The sequence below is a fragment of the Trichoplusia ni genome, chromosome 11 (assembly GCF_003590095.1).
Source record: "Trichoplusia ni isolate ovarian cell line Hi5 chromosome 11, tn1, whole genome shotgun sequence".
In the NCBI taxonomy this organism is placed as follows: Eukaryota; Metazoa; Arthropoda; class Insecta; order Lepidoptera; family Noctuidae; genus Trichoplusia; species Trichoplusia ni.
The window spans coordinates 4,625,387-4,644,515 of NC_039488.1; the positions used below are offsets into that span (position 1 = coordinate 4,625,387).

At 36.3% G+C, this 19,129-nt stretch overlaps 1 protein-coding gene across 2 annotated transcripts; it reads left to right on the forward strand.

Moving 5' to 3' along the window:
- The first annotated feature begins 983 nt into the window (after window positions 1–983).
- Window positions 984–19,003, forward strand: LOC113499077 (alpha-mannosidase 2). Of its 2 annotated transcripts, none has more exons than XM_026879420.1 (21): window positions 984–1,120; window positions 1,415–1,554; window positions 2,181–2,429; window positions 2,891–3,038; window positions 5,427–5,601; window positions 6,039–6,340; window positions 6,661–6,746; window positions 6,945–7,045; window positions 7,635–7,812; window positions 9,485–9,669; window positions 9,947–10,120; window positions 10,528–10,792; window positions 11,118–11,290; window positions 11,704–11,922; window positions 12,435–12,612; window positions 13,061–13,219; window positions 13,599–13,751; window positions 14,005–14,127; window positions 14,850–15,041; window positions 15,531–15,644; window positions 16,049–19,003. In XM_026879420.1, the coding sequence occupies exons 2-21, from the start codon at window positions 1,423–1,425 to the stop codon at window positions 16,211–16,213; spliced, it is 3,471 nt and encodes a 1,156-aa protein (XP_026735221.1). In that variant the 5' UTR covers window positions 984–1,120; window positions 1,415–1,422; the 3' UTR covers window positions 16,214–19,003. The 2 variants fall into 2 exon arrangements, with proteins under 2 accessions (XP_026735221.1, XP_026735220.1); XM_026879419.1 differs by having other exon boundaries at window positions 985–1,120; window positions 2,154–2,429.
- Window positions 19,004–19,129: the final 126 nt, after the last annotated feature.

Sequence of the window (19,129 nt, forward strand, 5' to 3'; positions counted from 1 at the left end):
AACATCACATCAAGTTATGCAACTTGCGGTATCCTGCTGATATCCCTGAAGTGTTCAATAGTTAATTAAAAATACTTACAACTAACAAGCAATTTACTATGATGGATTCATTCTTCATGCTGAATACCCCAGAAAATAGCCAACATACGCTAGATATTTTTTAATTCGTAGATAAATACTATTATACATATTATATGCAAATGTTCCCACCTATTTCAGCGCCAACGCCCATTAGTTACATACCTATATTCTTTTATTTAACTTATACATACCGTAATATTCTTATTGAATTATAATGTTAAGCCTTTTAATTCTTTTACAGAGTGCAAGTATATTATGCCTATTATATGCCTAAGCTTTGGTTTATTATTCATTAAGGTTATTTATTAAGGTAAGCTGCTTACTTTTTCATATTTACCATTTCAAAAGAATGCAATCATGCACCAAAATCTTTAAAGTTTAGCCCTCAAGTGTTTTTGTTATTATTAATAGAAGTCGGTAATAATTTGATAGGCAAAAAATTTACAATAGAATTTACAATACTGTTCAATAAAAATTGAATCATCAATTAATAGATATACAAACTTAGGTATCAAACCTACATAAGTGGAACGTTTTCACGAGAATGTGCTATGTTGGAAAGCTAGAAATCAATAAGGGTTCATGCACCTTTCGTTCTGGGAGGAACTCTAACCTACAGTAGGAAAGTATGTTACAAATGTTGCATGTTCGGCGAATTTACGTAATAACCTACTATTTTAGTTTGGGGGATGAAATTGAATACAGTTGCTAGTCTTATTAATGCTTTCAATAAAGTATTTAATATTGTTTTGTGCTGCCATATTATAAAAAGTGAAGTTAAATATTATAACTTTTTAAGTAAACATAAATTTTAATAAAATCGTTACGTTACGTTACATGTTACGATTATGGATTTAAAAGTAGGAAATATTTTTTTTAAAGTCAACACTAGCTCGCTATTAACAAAATGAACAAACGTCAATGTTCATATGTCAGAGTCAGACAACATAATAAATAGGTACATGGTATACCTATTGTTGCGGTAAATAATTATGTATTCGTGTCATAATAAAATCTAAACAAATACTGTGATAACGTGGTAAGTATGCGTTATTGTAGAAACATGTTAATTTGACGTTAATCTTAATAATTTACCGGCATTTCCATCTTGACGATATGCCTAGCAATTTACCTGCCTTCGTAAACCAGTCAAAACTTAGTACCATTCATTGATGTTGTTTTAATCGTTATTTTTTCCCTCGAAAGATGGTATGTATATACTTGATTCTGTAATGAACTCAAGCCTTTACTTGTTCACCAGCTAGATTGTAGTATACAAAAATGTTATACAAATATGCTTAGCGCGATGAACATAGTTTTTTTTTTATTGCAGGTTTCAATATGAGGATCAGGCGGTTGTCGGCTGTGTTTTGGACAACATGCATAATAGCATTCGTATTTATACTCTATGTTGTGACTGACTTAAGTTTTAAACTGCCAAGTATAAAGCCTGCAGTACAGGAGTTTGATGATGTAAGTTATGTTTGATTGCACATGAATGCTAGTAAACATTTTAAATTAATTTGCTGTGTATATTTGTTTAAGTCACCTTTACATTACTTTTATTTCAAATAGTCACCAAGAAACCTGAGAGTGAGTTTATGATTTTCAATTGTTTTATTATTATAATTTGTAGATTGTTTTACTAATTCATATTTATCGTACTTTGTTTCATATATTAATAAGAAACTAACACTATCCATAATTTTGTTTTTTCTTTATATAATAAATTTAAGGCTTTAAAAATAAATACACTTCTATTGTGAGCTGTAGTGTTTCAACAATTTTATAGTTAAAAAAATAGTTTTCTTATCAGTAATAAATGTATAATATAACATGTTAATACTTCACATAAAATGAAGACAAACATTGCAGCATAATTTTTTATTAATTTATTGCTCTCAACATATTATTAATCATATTTTATTTTGCAAAGTTTTTATAATGCCATATTATGATTTCCTTAACATTAAGTAAACATGAACTTTTCATATGTAAGTATCAAATAATATTAAAGTTAATGAATTATTTAATTTTTATGCATAGAAATTACAGTTTAAAGTTATTTTCAGACTAAATGGTCATCTTTTGAATCTAAGTTGCGACATATAGAAAACGAGTTAAATCAACACCATGCTGTGGTCGGTGAGATCAAGTCGGCCATGGACCAGATTGTTGAACAGTCACAGGAGTACCATCCTCCCCAAAAGAGGCCGAGAGAAGAGTACACGCAGCCTAGGATAAAGGAAGTGAAAGCAGTTGGCGATGAGCCTCCTAAGATGCGGATTCCATTTAATCAGTCAACTTGTCCAATACAGAAACAGAGTGTTCCTAAAACTGATATACAGGTATGTTCTCATTTGATTGGCCCTGGTTTTTAAAAGACTAATCTAAGCACAGATGAGATTTTTAAAAGTTAAGGTGACATTCACAAGCATAGAATTAACTTGCTTAGGTTTTAAGTGAGCAGGGGTAGTATTCATTGAAATTTGATGTATATTTTTTAGAAAAGTGTCAATATTATCAAAGAAAACACACATGTTAAACAATAGGTACTAAGGCTAATCATATTTCTTACGAAACTCAATAATTATATCATCTAACAAAAAAATATATATATATATGTAAACACAAGTACATGATATTTAATTAGAAGAGTAATAGTATGTATTATTGATAATTGTAAGATATAATTCAAAAAGGGACCTTATACTTCTAATATAAATTATAAATTTAAAATACACAAACATTTGACGTTTATTAGTAACCATGTATTTCAACACAATTTTGAACCTTATTTCCATTGTAGATGCTTTCGCTGTACGATCGTATGATGTTCGAAGACATTGACGGCGGAGTCTGGAAGCAAGGCTGGGATATTGAATACAAAGAGAACCAATGGAGTCAAAAGAATAAACTCAAAGTGTTTATCGTGCCGCACTCCCATAATGACCCAGGTAAGAAAACTAGACGAATTTAAGAACACAGTTTAAATAGGGAAAGATTAGTGAATTAATTGAGATGTAGATTTTACACGAACGAATCTCAATATGTATTAAGTTAACCAAATTATTACTATTATAGGTTTTTTTTTTACTAACATATAGGTAAATTTTTTCCTCTTATGTAGTTTTAGTTACCCATAGCTTCGCATTTACGTTTTTATATGCAGCATTATAAGCCTGTTTTCGTGTATTACGTCCTTGTTGTGCTTTGTTTGTCTGCATTTTTGTAACGTATTTTGCTGCTCTGCTCCTATTAATCGTAGCGTGATGGTATATATCCTATAGTATTTAATCTGCGACCGTTGCAAAAAAAGAAACAATCTTTATTAATTAATTGTGATAACGATTATCGTCGTGTTCCTCTAAATAGTTCTCAAATCACCTCACCACTCAACCGACTTCCAAAAAGAGGGGGATCTCAATTCGTCTGTATTTTGTGTTTGCTACCTCAGGTCTTCGGACCACTTCACCATACATGAAACATTTAAAATTATGTTTTTTCGTTTCACGACAAAGACTTCAAAGCACTTGCACCGCCGATCATATTTTCTTCATCTCTAATTAGTTATTCGAATAAAAAAAACATATACGACAGCCCATTTTCTTCACCGAAATCAAACTGACGACATTTATTATATGGGCACTTTATTTAGATTTTCGGCATAGTGGGAAAAGCCTAGAAAATATACTGACAGTAGCATAAAAAATAGTATGTATTTCACTATATTGTTAATCTGTAAACATCGAAGGACACTGCTTATCACGCTACCGGCTATGTTCAGATTACGAGTTTACGGTCATTTTGTACGTAAGAAATGTTACTGAACTTTCATTATTTTTCCACTGATCATCATTTGTCGACTCTGATATACTTCACGTTTGTCTTTGGGGATTTCCTGACGCGATAACCTTTTATAAAACCAATAAAATGCGAGTCCGACTCGCGATACTGAGGTTTTCGTACAAATAGGCTAAAGAAACACAAATCAGTTAACCGTACCAACGGGTTCTCTTAACCTCGATATTTATTTTTAGTATTTGTTCTTAAAGTGGTAAAAATTGTCTGTATATCGATGAGATGCAGCCTGGACCGAAGTACGGACAGACAGCTTAGCCTCAGCCTTATCACTTAGGCTCGGCTGTCTAACTTTCGTTCCTTTTATAACCTTTGGGTGGGTAACCCATAAAAATAAACTTAGAATAATATAGTCGTTAAGGCAAATTACCCTACATCTCGATAAGACCACTTCAATAATAATGAAGGCTCAAACTACTGAAAAAAAAAATCAAAAATAATTGTAATCAGCAATGTTTTCCTTGTTTTGCGGCATGCTTATGTAACACAAGCATAACAAGCTCCCTGATATGAAAGATTACTGATATTGCTAATCATTTCTCGTTTCTTTGAGATCCGTTTGTTTTATAATGAATTGGATAATTCAAGTTATCTTATTACCTAATCTAGTATTAATCGTATTGCAATAAAATGACGTAGTCAGATCACATACTTGGAAGACAAAGATAAGAAGTCCTTGCTAAACAGTTTGAATCAATTCTGTATTGAAAAGTATTGGAAAACAAGACCCATCAATTATGCCCAACAATTTTAATAATGCCGTTCCGCCTTCAACTGATATAAAATCAGTATTTTCTCTTAAGCAAGCAATTTTTATAATTCCTGAGCATTTTCTTAAATTCAAGCAACACTTAAACTAGGTTCCTTAACTTCTGGTACAACTGCTTTGGTTCCGTGTACCCTGGCCTTGTCTTCTCGTCTTGTCTACCCTTGTCTTGTTAACATTGGATCATTTCTCGTGTAAACCTATATATAGCTGTTGATTGTTGTTAATCTTACGCTTGGTAAAAACACAGCGCGTTCTAATAATGTTTACAAATATAGCATAACTTACTGTCGCGCGAGACTTTACTGCTCTTTAATCGTGATGGTATATATCCTATAGCATTGCTGAATAAATTGACTATTTAAAACTGAAAATTTTGTTTCAAATAGGACCAATAATACCTAAGATTAGCGCATTCATACAAACAAACAAACTTCAGCTTTAAATATTGGTGTAGATGAAAAATGTGAATGAAAGTTAGTAGGTTAATTTAATCAAGGTCACTTGTAAATTGTAGTGCTGTAAAACACATAATTGTTATCTTTAAAACAACAATTATTATGATTCAGCAATTAAATTAACACTTATGATTTCTACTTTTTTGTTACCCATTCCTCGTAATTTTTCTCAACGCATACCTCTCATAAATTTGCATGATGTTGTATGAAATTCCCAAGAATATGACTTCATCTCACGTATTGTTGTCATAACATTACAGGTTGGATAAAGACATTCGAGAACTACTACAAGACACAAACACGTGCGATATTTAAGAATATGGTGGAGAAGTTGTTCGAAGGTATCGGTAGGAAGTTCATTTGGGCTGAGATTAGTTACCTGTCGCTTTGGTGGAACAGTGATGCATCTGATAAGGAGAAAACGGCCTTCCAGAAGTATGTATACATTATTGGTTCAACAGCTAATACTGATTATGAGCAAACTGCACACCTTATTCTGTGGTAGTCTGTGGCAGGACGAACTTAACGTCTGTTTGTGGTAACTAGGAGGACCTTGTTGCTACTTCAGAAACTTCTCATGCTTTCAGACGCTTTTGCCATACTTACTACATTAATTATTATAATGATATCCAAATTATAGGACCGATTATTTTTTTAAGTTTATATCCATAACAACTAGACCTAATTAAGTTGTCAATTTCTTTTTTTGCTAAAGCCAGCTATTTTTTATTTTTCTCATGCTTGAATTAGAAGGATAGACGAATAGCAATGAAAAGCATGCTTTGCGGGCTAGCCCGTAAAATGAGTATAGTAGTTACTTACTTCTAATGCTAAATTAGTACATGTCATTAACGTCTGAATGAAATTTACAGCCTTCTCAAAAAAGGACAGATAGAAATAGTCACGGGCGGCTGGGTTATGAATGACGAAGCGAATTCCCACTGGTTATCGATCATGCAGCAACTTACAGCTGGTCACCAATGGCTCATCGAGAACTTCGGTTATACACCAAAGAACTCGTGGTCGATAGACCCCTTCGGGTATTCCAGCTCACAACCTTATTTACTAAAGCTAGCAGGCTTCGACAACGCTGTCATACAGAGGGTGCACTACAGAGTGAAGAAAGAACTCGCTTCTAATAAACAGTTGGAGTTCAAATGGCGGCAGACATGGGGTAAGATCTTTTTATAATCCTATGTAATATTCCAATTATTTTCATGCAAGAAATTTGTTCTGCGCAAGACTCTCAATTGTCTCAGTTCCGAAAATATTCAAGTAAGAACAACGAACAATGAAGAACAGTTTTGAATCTTACGATTCACAAAAAAGATGTATCCTTTAAATATACCGTATTTGTTTTGCATTGTAATTTCAGTAGAAGTATTTTGTTTCATGTCAACTGTATTTAGACGTCATAACATTTAATTCGCGTAATTCTTTCCGTATTTTTGTATCAAGAATGACGTGAAGTACTAAGTATTTGTCGGTTTTCAGATGGTATGGGTAAAACAGACATGTTTACACATATGATGCCGTTCTATTCTTACGATGTTCCTCACTCCTGTGGACCTGATCCAAAGGTAAATGTGAAATCTATATCAATATAATGAACGCTCTTGAGAAACTCGCGTCTAACGAGAGCGGAAAGAAAGATTGCCAAACCGCGTAGTTCAGCTAGTATTGCATTGATCCAGTGCAATTAAAATCTGTTTTTGATATATGCTTAAACCTCGTATTGCAAAGCAGACAGTAAAAGTAATATTATGCTTTCATTTTAGGTATGCTGTCAATTTGATTTTAAACGGCTGCCTGGAAACGGAATAACTTGTCCATGGGGTATAGCGCCACGGAAGATTACAGAGAAAAATATCAATGAAAGGTACTTATATGGTTCTAATGGTAAGGTTTTATTTAATTCCTTTAAGATGTCGCAGACAAAAATACAATGCAGCCTTGTTTCAATTGTATTGACAGCCGATGTTGATAATAGAGCTGAAATGATCTTACGTATTATGATGCAATATTAGATCAAAATGCGTGTCATAATTAGAATCAGACTTGATCTTGTGTTTAAAAATATTTTAATTTGAAAATATAGAAAAATTGTAGAGGTCTCCCTGCCGAAAATGGTGTGACGATATTGTTAGAAATGCAGTTTTAACGTGGCCAGAAATTTTAAAAGACAGAGGTTTGGAAGAAGTAGAGTGCGCCCCTTTCTCGTTCCAAACCTCTGTCTTATCTCTCACTGTTCTGTCTATTGCCAAGCTCTGGTATCTTACACAGTTTACTTTAGGGTCTATTTAGACGATGCGAGAAATACCGAGCAAATTGTAATACATTTCTGGCAAGTTTACATATTATATCACACTAGTGACACTGCGCGGCTGCACAATGTATTGCCACTTGCACGATATTTCTGGAATCGTCTAAATGGGTCCTTGAAAAACATATGGGCTTTTCCTCTTTAGAGCGTCGATGATCCTCGACCAATGGCGTAAGAAAGCGCAGTTGTACCGCAGCAACGTACTCATGTTCCCGCTGGGCGACGACTTCCGTTACGACCGCGCCAACGAGTGGGACAACCAGTACCAGAACTACGAGATACTCATCGATTACATTAATAATAACGATGCCTGGAATGCTGAGGTGAGGGATGTTAGGTGGTTATACGGTTTTGTATAAATATGTAAAAATGGAAGACTATTTCAGAGAATGCGGTCTATCAGTCTGTGAGTCTGTCACCAGGCTGTATCTCATGAGCCATGATATTGAGATGGTTAAAATTTTGTTGGCGTTTTAACAACAAATACTAAAACAAAGATGGAGGTTAAGCATCGTATGTTATGGTTATAAATTTGTGGGTGACATTTCTTTCGCACCCAGTCGATTTATTTTTCTTTAACCACAATGTCGCGAGTCCGACTCGTGACCGGTTTTGTATTATACAATTAGCTTTTTCTCACTTCTTCGTCCTCGTGTACGTCGCTTATCGTACCAAAAATACCTTATGTCCAAGCTTGTATCATGCCATATGTATCAAGCTATACCAATACTTATTTTATCACAACCGGTTGAGTAGTAATGCACCATTATAACTGCAAGCAAAAACAAAACAGTTTTCCTCATCGGGAAGATGACTGTCAAGAAATCTGGGTTCAAAATAGTTACATTCATTGTTGAAATTGTTACTTTTAAAGTTATACTTGTTAATTTCACTGATAAGCCACTTTGTTACTCTATTTTACTACAGTTTGTTATCTCTATGTAAACAAATATAATACATTCGTTTTTATAACAGCCGGTCACGCTTCTACCCATTATGAAACTTAAAAAAAAACGCGCTAAAACAACGCCGACGCTAATAATGCGTCATCTACAAAACGTCTAAATTATGACGTCATTTACAAGCATTATGTCATGAACACAACAATTTATAACATAATATCGTATTGACGATAATCTCTTTGATAAGTTACGTCATTTCGTTTGCTTATTCGGCCGTTACTGTTGACATGTCTTAATACTACTTATTACATACTTATTACCTATTACAATTGTTCAAGTAACTAGTAGGCTTTTAGAGCTTCGTAAGGTTTCTCTGCAAAGCAGAAATAATTAGTGTTACTTGGTTGGCTAAGGAATTTAGATGTTGTTATCACAATTAAGATTAATCTAATTTAGCTTGTTTTGATTGTTGTAAAATGATGTTTATAAAACTGAGATTGCGATGGTAATGGGTGTATTGATTGAGTTACTAGCCGGAAATAAGAAGTAAATTAGACTGGCCTGTATGTTTAGTGGGAAGCCGTGGATTCGATACTTAAACTGGACAAATGGTTGTGTAATGAGCAAGATCATTTGTTCTGTGTGGGTGTAATATTATCTAGGATGTATTGGTGTTTAGAAATATGTCATTATATCAGCTGCCTAGTTCTCATAATACAATTTTTGCTTCGTTTTTGACTAAATAGCGTTATTTGAAACTTGTAGAAAATTAAACTAGTCTCTATGTTTTGTATTTTTGTAATTGCAACGCGTAATCTCGCCTCTAAACGAGCAACATTTCTTCGAGCGTTGAGGAGTCTCTTCTATACATTATTCTATGCCTGACAAGCAAAATTAATTAACAGTCGAAAAGGAAATCATTCCTATCCATTGGGCGATTTCTATTCTAATTCGATGTAGCTAAGCACTTTGAGCTTTTGACCAAAGCTGTCCTCCAAATCTTTCCACGAGTCCGTATCCTGTGCCACGTCGAACCAACCATCACCTTGTAACCCCAATTTATTTTCTTAGTCAAACTTCCACCTCATTCCAGGTACAATTCGGTACTCTGGAGGACTACTTCAAGGCTGTCCACGCGGAGGTCAAGCTGTCCGACTTCCCGGTGTTGTCCGGTGACTTCTTCACTTACGCCGATAGGAACCAGCACTACTTCAGCGGGTATTTCACGTCGAGACCCTTCTATAAGAACATGGATAGAGTTCTGCTAGCTTATGTTAGGTGAGTAAGGTTCAATTTTGAATGAATTTATATTCAAAAATTTATTGTACATTTTTGCTAGAGTAACAGTTAGAATACTACACAAATCTGCAATTAAGAGTATTTTTATTTTAAAGTTTATACCATGAAAATTGGTTCAAATCTCTATCTATATTGCTAAGCAATTTTTGACAGCAATGGTTGTGTTAGTTTGAGCTAAAATATTCCACACGAAAAAAAAAAGATCTATGCAGAGTTTTCACATACCTAAAATTGTAAAACATATATACTCCAACAGGGCAGCAGAAATAATAACAGGTCAAGCAGCATCGTCCCGCTCCGTGAACAACATACTGTCACTCCAGCTGCGCGACCGCGTGGAGCAGGCGCGACGAACGCTGTCGCTATTCCAGCATCACGACGGGATCACTGGCACTTCCAGGGATGAAGTCAGAGAAGATTATGCTAAGAAGTAAGTGGAAATGTAGACGACAAACAAGCCGCGACAGCTCATGATTAAGGACTACATTTAGGTCCGAAACTAGTCGAGCTATACCGATACTTACGCGTAATTAAACCGGTCGCGAAATCTACGAAATTCGTCTGTGCAGCGATGTCCAAGTTGCAAATTGCCCAAAAAGTATAGTTGACAACTTTTTCTGAGCTAGACGGGACTGCAGTATACTATAGCGATACCATAAGCAAAGATAATAATTTTCTTTTGTCTTTGTAAATATGAAACGATGTGCATTTCACCTTTATCCTCGTCCCCCCCTCTCCCGACTTTTCGATAGGTTCACCAGGAACACTAGTGACCAGAAAAAGATATGCGTATCTTTTTCTGGTCACCAGTGTTCAATAACGAAATATTTGTTACAGATTGCTATCAGCTATCAAATACAGTCAGTCAGCAATCCAGCAAGCCGCTTACTACCTCCTCAAACAGCCGGCCATTCTAGACCAAATACAGGAAGACATATACTTCGACGTGGACGACATCTGGCGGACACACGATGAAATACCGACCCGTATAACAATAGCGTTGGACGCAGTGTCGCCATCTAGGAAGATAGTACTGTATAATGCGCTCGTGTTCAGGAGACACGAGGTGCTTACCGTGTTGGTGTCTTCGCCTCATGTCGAGGTGAGTAAAATCTGCAAACACAGACAAGGCGTAATACAATATAAATTAAACTATTTAAAAGTAAAACATAATATAAAATACCCAAATTCAAATGTGTCTGTGTGCATATGCCTTGAATGTTTGTGAAACCCCCGCGACATTTCGACCACGCGTAGATGTTCTTTATTCAAAAGAAAGAAAAATCTCTCCAATATGATAGTTACATATGTTTTGATAATGGAGGGGAATTACTAAACGTCTTTGCAACAACCATTGCAATCCCATTGCAAAGTCGTACCAAATTTTTCACAGGGTCCAAAGGTAAACTACTATAAACGTTTTCCAGGTGTTCGATCCAGAAGGCAACCCCATGATGGCTCAGATCTCGCCAGTAGTGGCAGGCGACAAGAGACTCGCGTTCGCGGCGAACAAGTACCAGCTGTCGTTCCCGGTTGCCGTCGACCCGCTAGCTCTCACAGTGTATACTGTGTCGCTAAGGGATAATATGAGTATTAACAAGTGAGTTTAGTGTTACATTTTAATAGTGTTGAGTTCTAATGGTTTTGGTTGATACTTGTTAGTATTAAATATGTAGAGTTCTGATTCTAAGTTTACAAAGACTGTAAGAAAGACGTATTTGGTAAATATTATAAATTAATGGATTAAAAGATAGACCCCTAAAAAAGATACTGCATCTTAAAAACACATATTACAGTTAAGTCTACGTATATTTAATTTGCTCTCAATATGCTTGAAAACTTTTCTATGATTAATTTAGCCAATTCGAAATAGACTTCGTCGTCGCATTTGCATTTAACTAAACTTAGCATGAAGTCAATTTAAAAGCATAATATTCCACATATATTCCATACTTTCACCAAGTAAGAATAACTTAAAACTCTTCACGTAGAACAATATCCCCTCCCCCCCAGATACACGTCATACTCCCGCATCCGCGTGTACAACGCGGACTACTGGACGGTGGACCTGCCCAAGATGTTCCCTGTGGAGCAGCCGTCCGCCCGCCTCATGGAGGACATCAGCTTCCAGGCCAACAACAGCACGCGCGTCGTCACCAACCTCAACGGACACATCAAGGCCATCGTGTCGCCAGATGGCACCACTGTACCCGTGCATATGGATTTCGCGCAGTAAGTATTTGGAAAGAAAATATAATAGATTTAAAAAATCTAGTTTTTCCCCCCAGGTTTTTAATAGTCGTTTGTAATTTATTGTTTAACAAAGAACACCCATATTTTTTTGCTGTTCGAAGCCAGAAGTCCATCTCGCGTATGGCTGACAGAGGCGGTTCAAAACTGTTAATCGAAAACAGAGATTGCAAATTCAAAATAAGGTTGTTTCCATCAGATATGTGCGAGGATGCATAGCAAGGAATGTATTTGTAACGCAGCAATAGAATCGCTTTATTTACCTCGCCTCGGTCAGCACAGCTCTGGTGGATACGGCTCAGCGAACATCCTCACACGACCAGTTCTTTCGCACATCTATGGTGGAAATGCAGCCCTAGGTTATAGATATGCATCATTGTGTCGATTGCAGTTTCGGTATGAAAAAAAGTTTATGAAAACCTATTCATGTAGTATCACAACACGACTATATGACTTTATCAAGTTTTCGAAGTAACATACCCTTATCTTCGCAGATACGACAGCCAGCGCGGTCCGGACAACAACAGCGGCGCGTACCTGTTCATCCCGTCGGGCCCCGCCACTGACTACCGGCCCGAGCCCTTCCCCGAGATCGTCGTCACCGAGGGCATGTACAAGGCCACCCTCTACACAGCCCTCAACTCGCCGAAAGCCGCCGACTTGGTCGTAGCCGTGAGTATACTACATAATACTACGTAGTACGTTGAATGTTTGTGAAACCCCCAGCGACACAACGATAAAAATCCTTAGGGCGAGAGTCGTTTAAAAAACAAGAATGATAAAGGTCCTCGTTTTAAAAAAGAAAATACTTAGTTGACTTTGTTCTAAACACAGCAAAATGCGATAGTCAATTTTGCTACTTTGACTTAAGGTAATTTTTGCCTTAAGCTATCAAGGAGCTTTCGCGTTTTAGTACAAATTGTTCTTGTTCATGGCACGTATCTGTTGAGTGGTTCCAGCATTCGCTACTTTCATTAAGATCTTATTGTTAAACAGAGACAGTGCTTTACATCTCTTCTTATCTTAAACCCTGTAAATATTTCTTACCTTATTGATAACCCTATAGAAAATTTACCTAAGAATTTCCTGCACAAGTATAAAATTCCATTATTGTTTTTAGATCACAGTCCACAACAACCCGACCCTCCCTCACAGCGAGGTTGAGATCAGCAACACGTTGCTGATAGACCCGCAGGTGGACGACCTGGAGCTGGCGCTGCGCCTGCGCACCGCCGTCGACAACGGCGACGTCTTCTATACTGATCTAAATGGCATGCAGGTACTGTGGCATTTTGTAAGGCTGTTACAAAATTAATATAGAAAGATCCGAGTTAACGTATTGTTAAGTTATCGGCCCTTATACATTTTATGAATCTTTCGAAAATAAATTGATTTTATTACTTGAATCTTTATTATTGTCTAAAAATAGATTTAACATTAAATCTATTTTTAGACAATAATATCGTGGTCTTTATTTTCGGGCCTTTTTACAACAATAGTGTCAATATAGGCATAGCATTAGGTTATTCAATATGCTGATAACCGCCAGAAAAATACCAATAATTTGATCAGACCATACCAAAGTTAACCAAAGTCGCAATGGATACCGCGGATGGCAGATCTAATACTCCCATTTTAAACATGTAATATTTCGTCAGATGGTAAGACGTCGCTACTTCGACAAGATCCCTCTTCAAGCGAACTTCTACCCGCTGCCCGCGGCCACATACATAGAGGACGACAGCATGAGGTTCACAGTGCTCACGTCCACACCGCTCGGCATGGCCGCACTACAGCCGGGACAGATAGAGGTACGCCGTCATATAGTTTCATGTATACGTTTGTAATTAAAACGCCTACATATTCATACCCGCTCATATCAATCAAAATCAAAAGTCACCAGTTTTGGTACTACCGACACAGACACACACACATATAGCGGTCAAGCGTATTTCTCGCCTTTTGCGTCAGTGATAAAAAACGGCATTCGTCCTACGCACGCGTGTCTATTCTTGCAATTAAAAACACCACCCTTATACAATTATAAGTTCTGTTGTGCTATAGGTGATGCAAGATAGAAGACTGAGCCGCGACGACAACAGAGGGATGGCGCAAGGAGTTCTTGACAACGTGCGGACAAGACACACCTTCAAGATCATCATAGAAAAGGCTAAGAAGGGTTGCACCGTAAGTAGTAATGAAATTTTTATTTATGTGTGATTGTAAACATAGTTTTCAGAACTTATAGCTTCGGGAGATAGCACCAGAGCTAAAGTTCTTGTACTGAATTTCTTCTTACATTTTTGGGGGAAGCTGCCTATCTATATAAAGGGTAAATAAGGAAAGTTTTTCTATCCAAAGAAAGAGGACGCCAGTAAAAAAAAAACAATCATATAACGATGATATTGATCACTCAAACAGCATCCGAAAGTTGAACCGAAATTCTTAGCTAGTTTATTCAGAAAAGTCTGTGACTGTTAAATACGCTTTTGAACAACAATTGTTCGTCACTTAATATTAAGTAATCGTCCACTAACAAACTTTTTTTTGTGAAATATGCTTTCTCAATGTGTCAACAGTGTAAAGCTCACCAAAACTTACTTCATTGTAACGTTTTCTCTTCTCTGGATGTCAGTTTTTATAGAAAATCATTAACATTTTGCTATTTGATACTTGTTTTGCTAATTTACGCTGTTTTTGCAGACATTCATTTTATGTAAAATGCTACTGTAAAATTTTATTTTGAAAAGAGTAACTTATGGAGTTTCTTGCCGGTTCTTCTCCATAAGAATGACACTTTGGAACCATGCCACGAGAGTCAGTAACGTAACGTTTTAAAAGTGCCTGAGAAACGGCCTATTTGAAATAAAAACTTTTTGATTTTGAATGTGAACATTGTAATCCACCAGAAGCCGCCATCAGAGCACCCGTCAGGGCAGCTGACGCTGGGCGCGCACGTGTCGCAGCAGATGCTGCTGCAGCCGCTGCTGGGCATGCACTACACGTCGCGCGAGGACACCACGCACACCGGCTACTCGCGCGTCAACGTCAACCATGCGGACCTCGTGCTGGCCGCGTTCAACCCCTATGTCGCTGCTAAGGTACGGGAACAATCATGTTGGACTACTAAAATACTCAATTACACGAAGATTTTGTTTGACTCTTTGACTACTGAGATACTCACAGTTTCACGAAGATGTTTGTTTTTCAAAGTATTCTGCACTTTATTGCAATAGTTTTAAATTCTGTTTTCGAATAAAATAAAAACTTGAATGTGTTCAACCGTTTAAGTAAATTTATTCAAGCTGAATTGAACTTTCGGTGCATTCAATTAAGATGAAAGTTTACATACCTAAGAGACAGGGTAGGTAGTCAGTTGATTAAGTCAAACAAAATTCGTAGTTGAACCTCTGTCCCGAAACAATAAAAATCCAATCGTATTAGTGGTCATTGCATTCGTGTTCATTACAAAATTATTACTAGTTATTCTCACTGAATTCAAAACGTTTTATTGCTTATTCAGCAAACATAAAAAATATAATACTCACACTTGAAATTCAATGAAACTGATCACTCAATATACTGTACAGAACAAAGATGGCGGACTGCTCCGCGGCATGGGCCTGACGATGCAACGCGTGTACCTGGACACGTGCTACGGTAACAACGACATCAGGAAGTGGTATCATCTGGGAGACGGACAGGTAACTGAGTGGCAAAGATAGGACTGATATACTATGTAGTTGAGTTTAGCAAGAATTTGGTTGGAGGCTTCTTATGTTGTTTTGGTCATCTTTGTCCATTTTAGCAGTTTATTTCGAAGGTTATAGTGCGTCAGCTGTCTTTAAAAAATCGCTCGTTACTGGGAAATTTGACATTATCCTGACTTGAATTGTAATTGTTTTGCCTTATTTATTTGAATCCCAGCAGTCTCGCAGCCTTGAGCAGTTCTTTGCAATCTTGTTTTTTTATTATTTTTTTTCATATTTTATTGTTCCAACTGTCAAGTAGCCAATTAAAGCAAAATTACACACTTGTTATTTTAGGACACTATGAAACCCGAATTTGATATTTTTTGCAATATATTCTTAAAAAATCCCTTTTTCAGATCTCCGTATCGGACCTTGTCGACGCACCTGCCGACAAAGTATACGACAGCTCGCTCACATTTACAACGATACGGAACCCGTTGCCAAGTGGAGTGCTCACGCTGTGCCCCATGGAAATCAGATCAGTGTTCATCAACGACACGCTCAAGAAATACAAGTTTTAACCTGTTTTGGCTATGGGTCGGATTTGAAAAAGGAGCGGAAAACAAGAAAATGAACGTAGGCTAAGTTCAGATAAACGCGCGACGTCGCGCGGTTTAAGAGTGTGAAAAATAAATTCTGTTGTGTACGCGCGGTATCTTAAACCGCACGTCGCGTCGCGCGTTCATCTGAACTTAGCCTTACGGTGAAACCAGGCGAGTATTTTGAGTCGCCTTTTGATCGAAAGTAACAACAATTACGTGAATTTTACGACAGAATTAATATTAACTCTCGTCTGGCTTCACCTTTAAAAGATTTTCTGAATTCAGACTTCGAACTACGAGACTTGTTTTATAATTCATGAATGTCGGATAAAAATATTAAAGATCGGTACCTTATTTAAATGTAGGCAACTTTGTTTTGGATTTAATTTTAAACCACGGTGCTTCGTCTATGTTTCATTGATCTTTAGTTCGTTAATATTAAATTTCGTCCTTTTTAATTTTAGGTCGGGAATTTATGACGATGAGAGATTGTTTTTGGAAAGTATGCGTAGTCTATGGTCTAACTGGATTTACAATAGACAAGTTAGACTTGCAAAGGACCATTGAGTGAATGTTAAGATCGATATTGGCCAAATACACACTACTATTGGTGTTAAACGTAACATGAATTAGTTAAATTTTAGACCTTATGCCATTGTTATAAGTGTCTTTATTGTGAAAACAGAAATCGGTTAGCCTTTAGCTTAGCCTCTGTTACCCCTATCATTTAGGAATATGTTTAGGCTTACCGCCGTGAACGCACAAAAAGACTTTGAGGCCGCGTTTGGCTCATCAATGCGCGTGGCGCTATGTGTGCGTGCGATACACGGCGATAGTTTATCATTAAGACTTGCCACAAATGAAAGCATTACACAATATCACTCACAATACACACAAGGGTTACGCACACATGGCGTCGAGCGCAAAGATAAGTTGATTTACCCATAGAGGCATCGTCTATGTATGTATGAGACAGCAATGCGAAGCCAATCGTATGAGCTACTGACTGAGTAAGCAGCCGTATGTTTACGACCACTGGTGGAAAATATACATATAAGGAAATAGAGAAATCAATAATTAACGGCTATCCATAAATTATGTCACGAGTTATGGGAAAAGTGGTGAAGTAAGAAGTGTGAAGAGGGATGGAAGACATCACTACTTGGTCAATCAATTTGTGTGTATGTCTTGATGAAATTTGGCTAGTCTGGAGGTAGTTGACATTTCGGATTTATACATAGAACGAGTTTTATTTGCATGTATTACCGCGGAACGCATCTAATAATAATGTGACCTAATTCATGGATTACCACTTTCAAGTTTATTTACAATAATATATGTTATTAATTAAATTATTTACATTTTATTTGTTATCTATCAATTGAGTGAGTATCATTTATTTTACACATTAAATATTAAAATGTATTCATTTCTATGGTTCGTACTGCCGTGTTGAAAGTGTTTAAACGTTCAACATTTAACTAAACAGTTACTATTATAATATAGCGAGGTTTCTAGGATAAGACTTGTATATATATTTGCACATGAATACTTAAACGTTTTCACTGAATATACATTTATTATAATCATGTATATCCGCAATATTTACATTATTAGGGGTAGTGAGTAAATCAGAGTGCCTACCATCACATCTCAAAGTAATATTATTGAAATTAAATATAATAACCGACAAGGCCCTACAATGGTCGAATAATGAATAGCAATTGGATTAAAATGACACCATTCGTATCCCCCTAAGCATTTTGCGAACACAATAATTGGAAATACATTGTATTGATCGTGAGTGTAACGCCCCGTACTTAATCCCGTTGATTCTTTGGCCATTATAAATAGCGGAATTAGGGTCCAGGGCTCTAACCTGCGTCTCCAGGCTATACAAGCCAGTCGCTTTATCAACTAAACTACCAAGGTCTCTGACCAGGAATTTGAATTTGTTCATTGCATTCTGACACATCTTCGGTGCGTAAGACGAAAATAATTACATCGGAATCGCTTTAAAAAAAAATGACTTTAAATATTATTGCATTTGAGAGATGCTGCTTTACGACTTACAGTGCGCTGTCCCTCTTCCACGATTGCTGTAATATTACTTTGAGACGTGCTGGTAGGTCGCCGGGACTAATTATCGATGTTCAATAATGATAATCGTAGGTATTTGTTTTTTGTGTAGAATGTAATTTGTAATTATGTTTCTGAAGCACCTTGTTACTGGATAACGATTAAGACAGTTTAAAATAGTGAGGATTTCTCCTCAGTATGTTATAGGCGTTTTTCTGTATCTCGTGGGTATACTCCGGCGCAGGTAAAAATAGCTTTAAGGCGCCTGTGTAGGGTATATATTCCTTTACCGCATGAACTAGCCTCAGGTTTCCCAAAGCTCTCTTTACCTAGGTCGATGAAATAATAGCTCTGTTAATCTTCGAATTTACTAAAATAATTATAAATATGTATTGTGAAAGCATAATCGCGTTTAATTACGAGGATCATTATCTAATAATATACATGAATAATTTATTCCGTCTTTGGTAGTAGCATCGAGATCTCAATATAAATTCAACTTTGTATTTAGGGGTTAAGAATTAATATGTCACAGTTCATTGAAAACGTACGCACTAATGTATTTAAAATTCCTCTGAACCATTTATTTATCTATGTAAAATATTAGTGAGATTTATAATAATGTTTTATTATACATGTACATTTATTTCATGAAGTTGTAAATATATTAGGAGATTGTGTTAAATGTAATTTTTGTTTTATTTTTTTCCTTTTCGTGAAGTGTTTAAACCATTTTTGAAACTGAGTTTTTTTTCAATTCCGTTTTATAATATACAGGTAGTAAGGGTATGTTACAAATACTCCTGTTATTTTTAG

What these genes read in the sequence shown, in the direction of transcription:
- LOC113499077 (XM_026879419.1), top strand. Translation starts at nt 1,423, where the DNA reads ATGAGGATCAGGCGGTTGTCGGCTGTGTTTTGGACAACATGCATAATA. An exon ending in GAGAAAAATATCAATGAAAG is followed by an intron (nt 7,046 to 7,634) that starts GTACTTATATGG and finishes TTTCCTCTTTAG; the next exon opens with AGCGTCGATGATCCTCGACC. An exon ending in ATCATCTGGGAGACGGACAG is followed by an intron (nt 15,645 to 16,048) that starts GTAACTGAGTGG and finishes TCCCTTTTTCAG; the next exon opens with ATCTCCGTATCGGACCTTGT.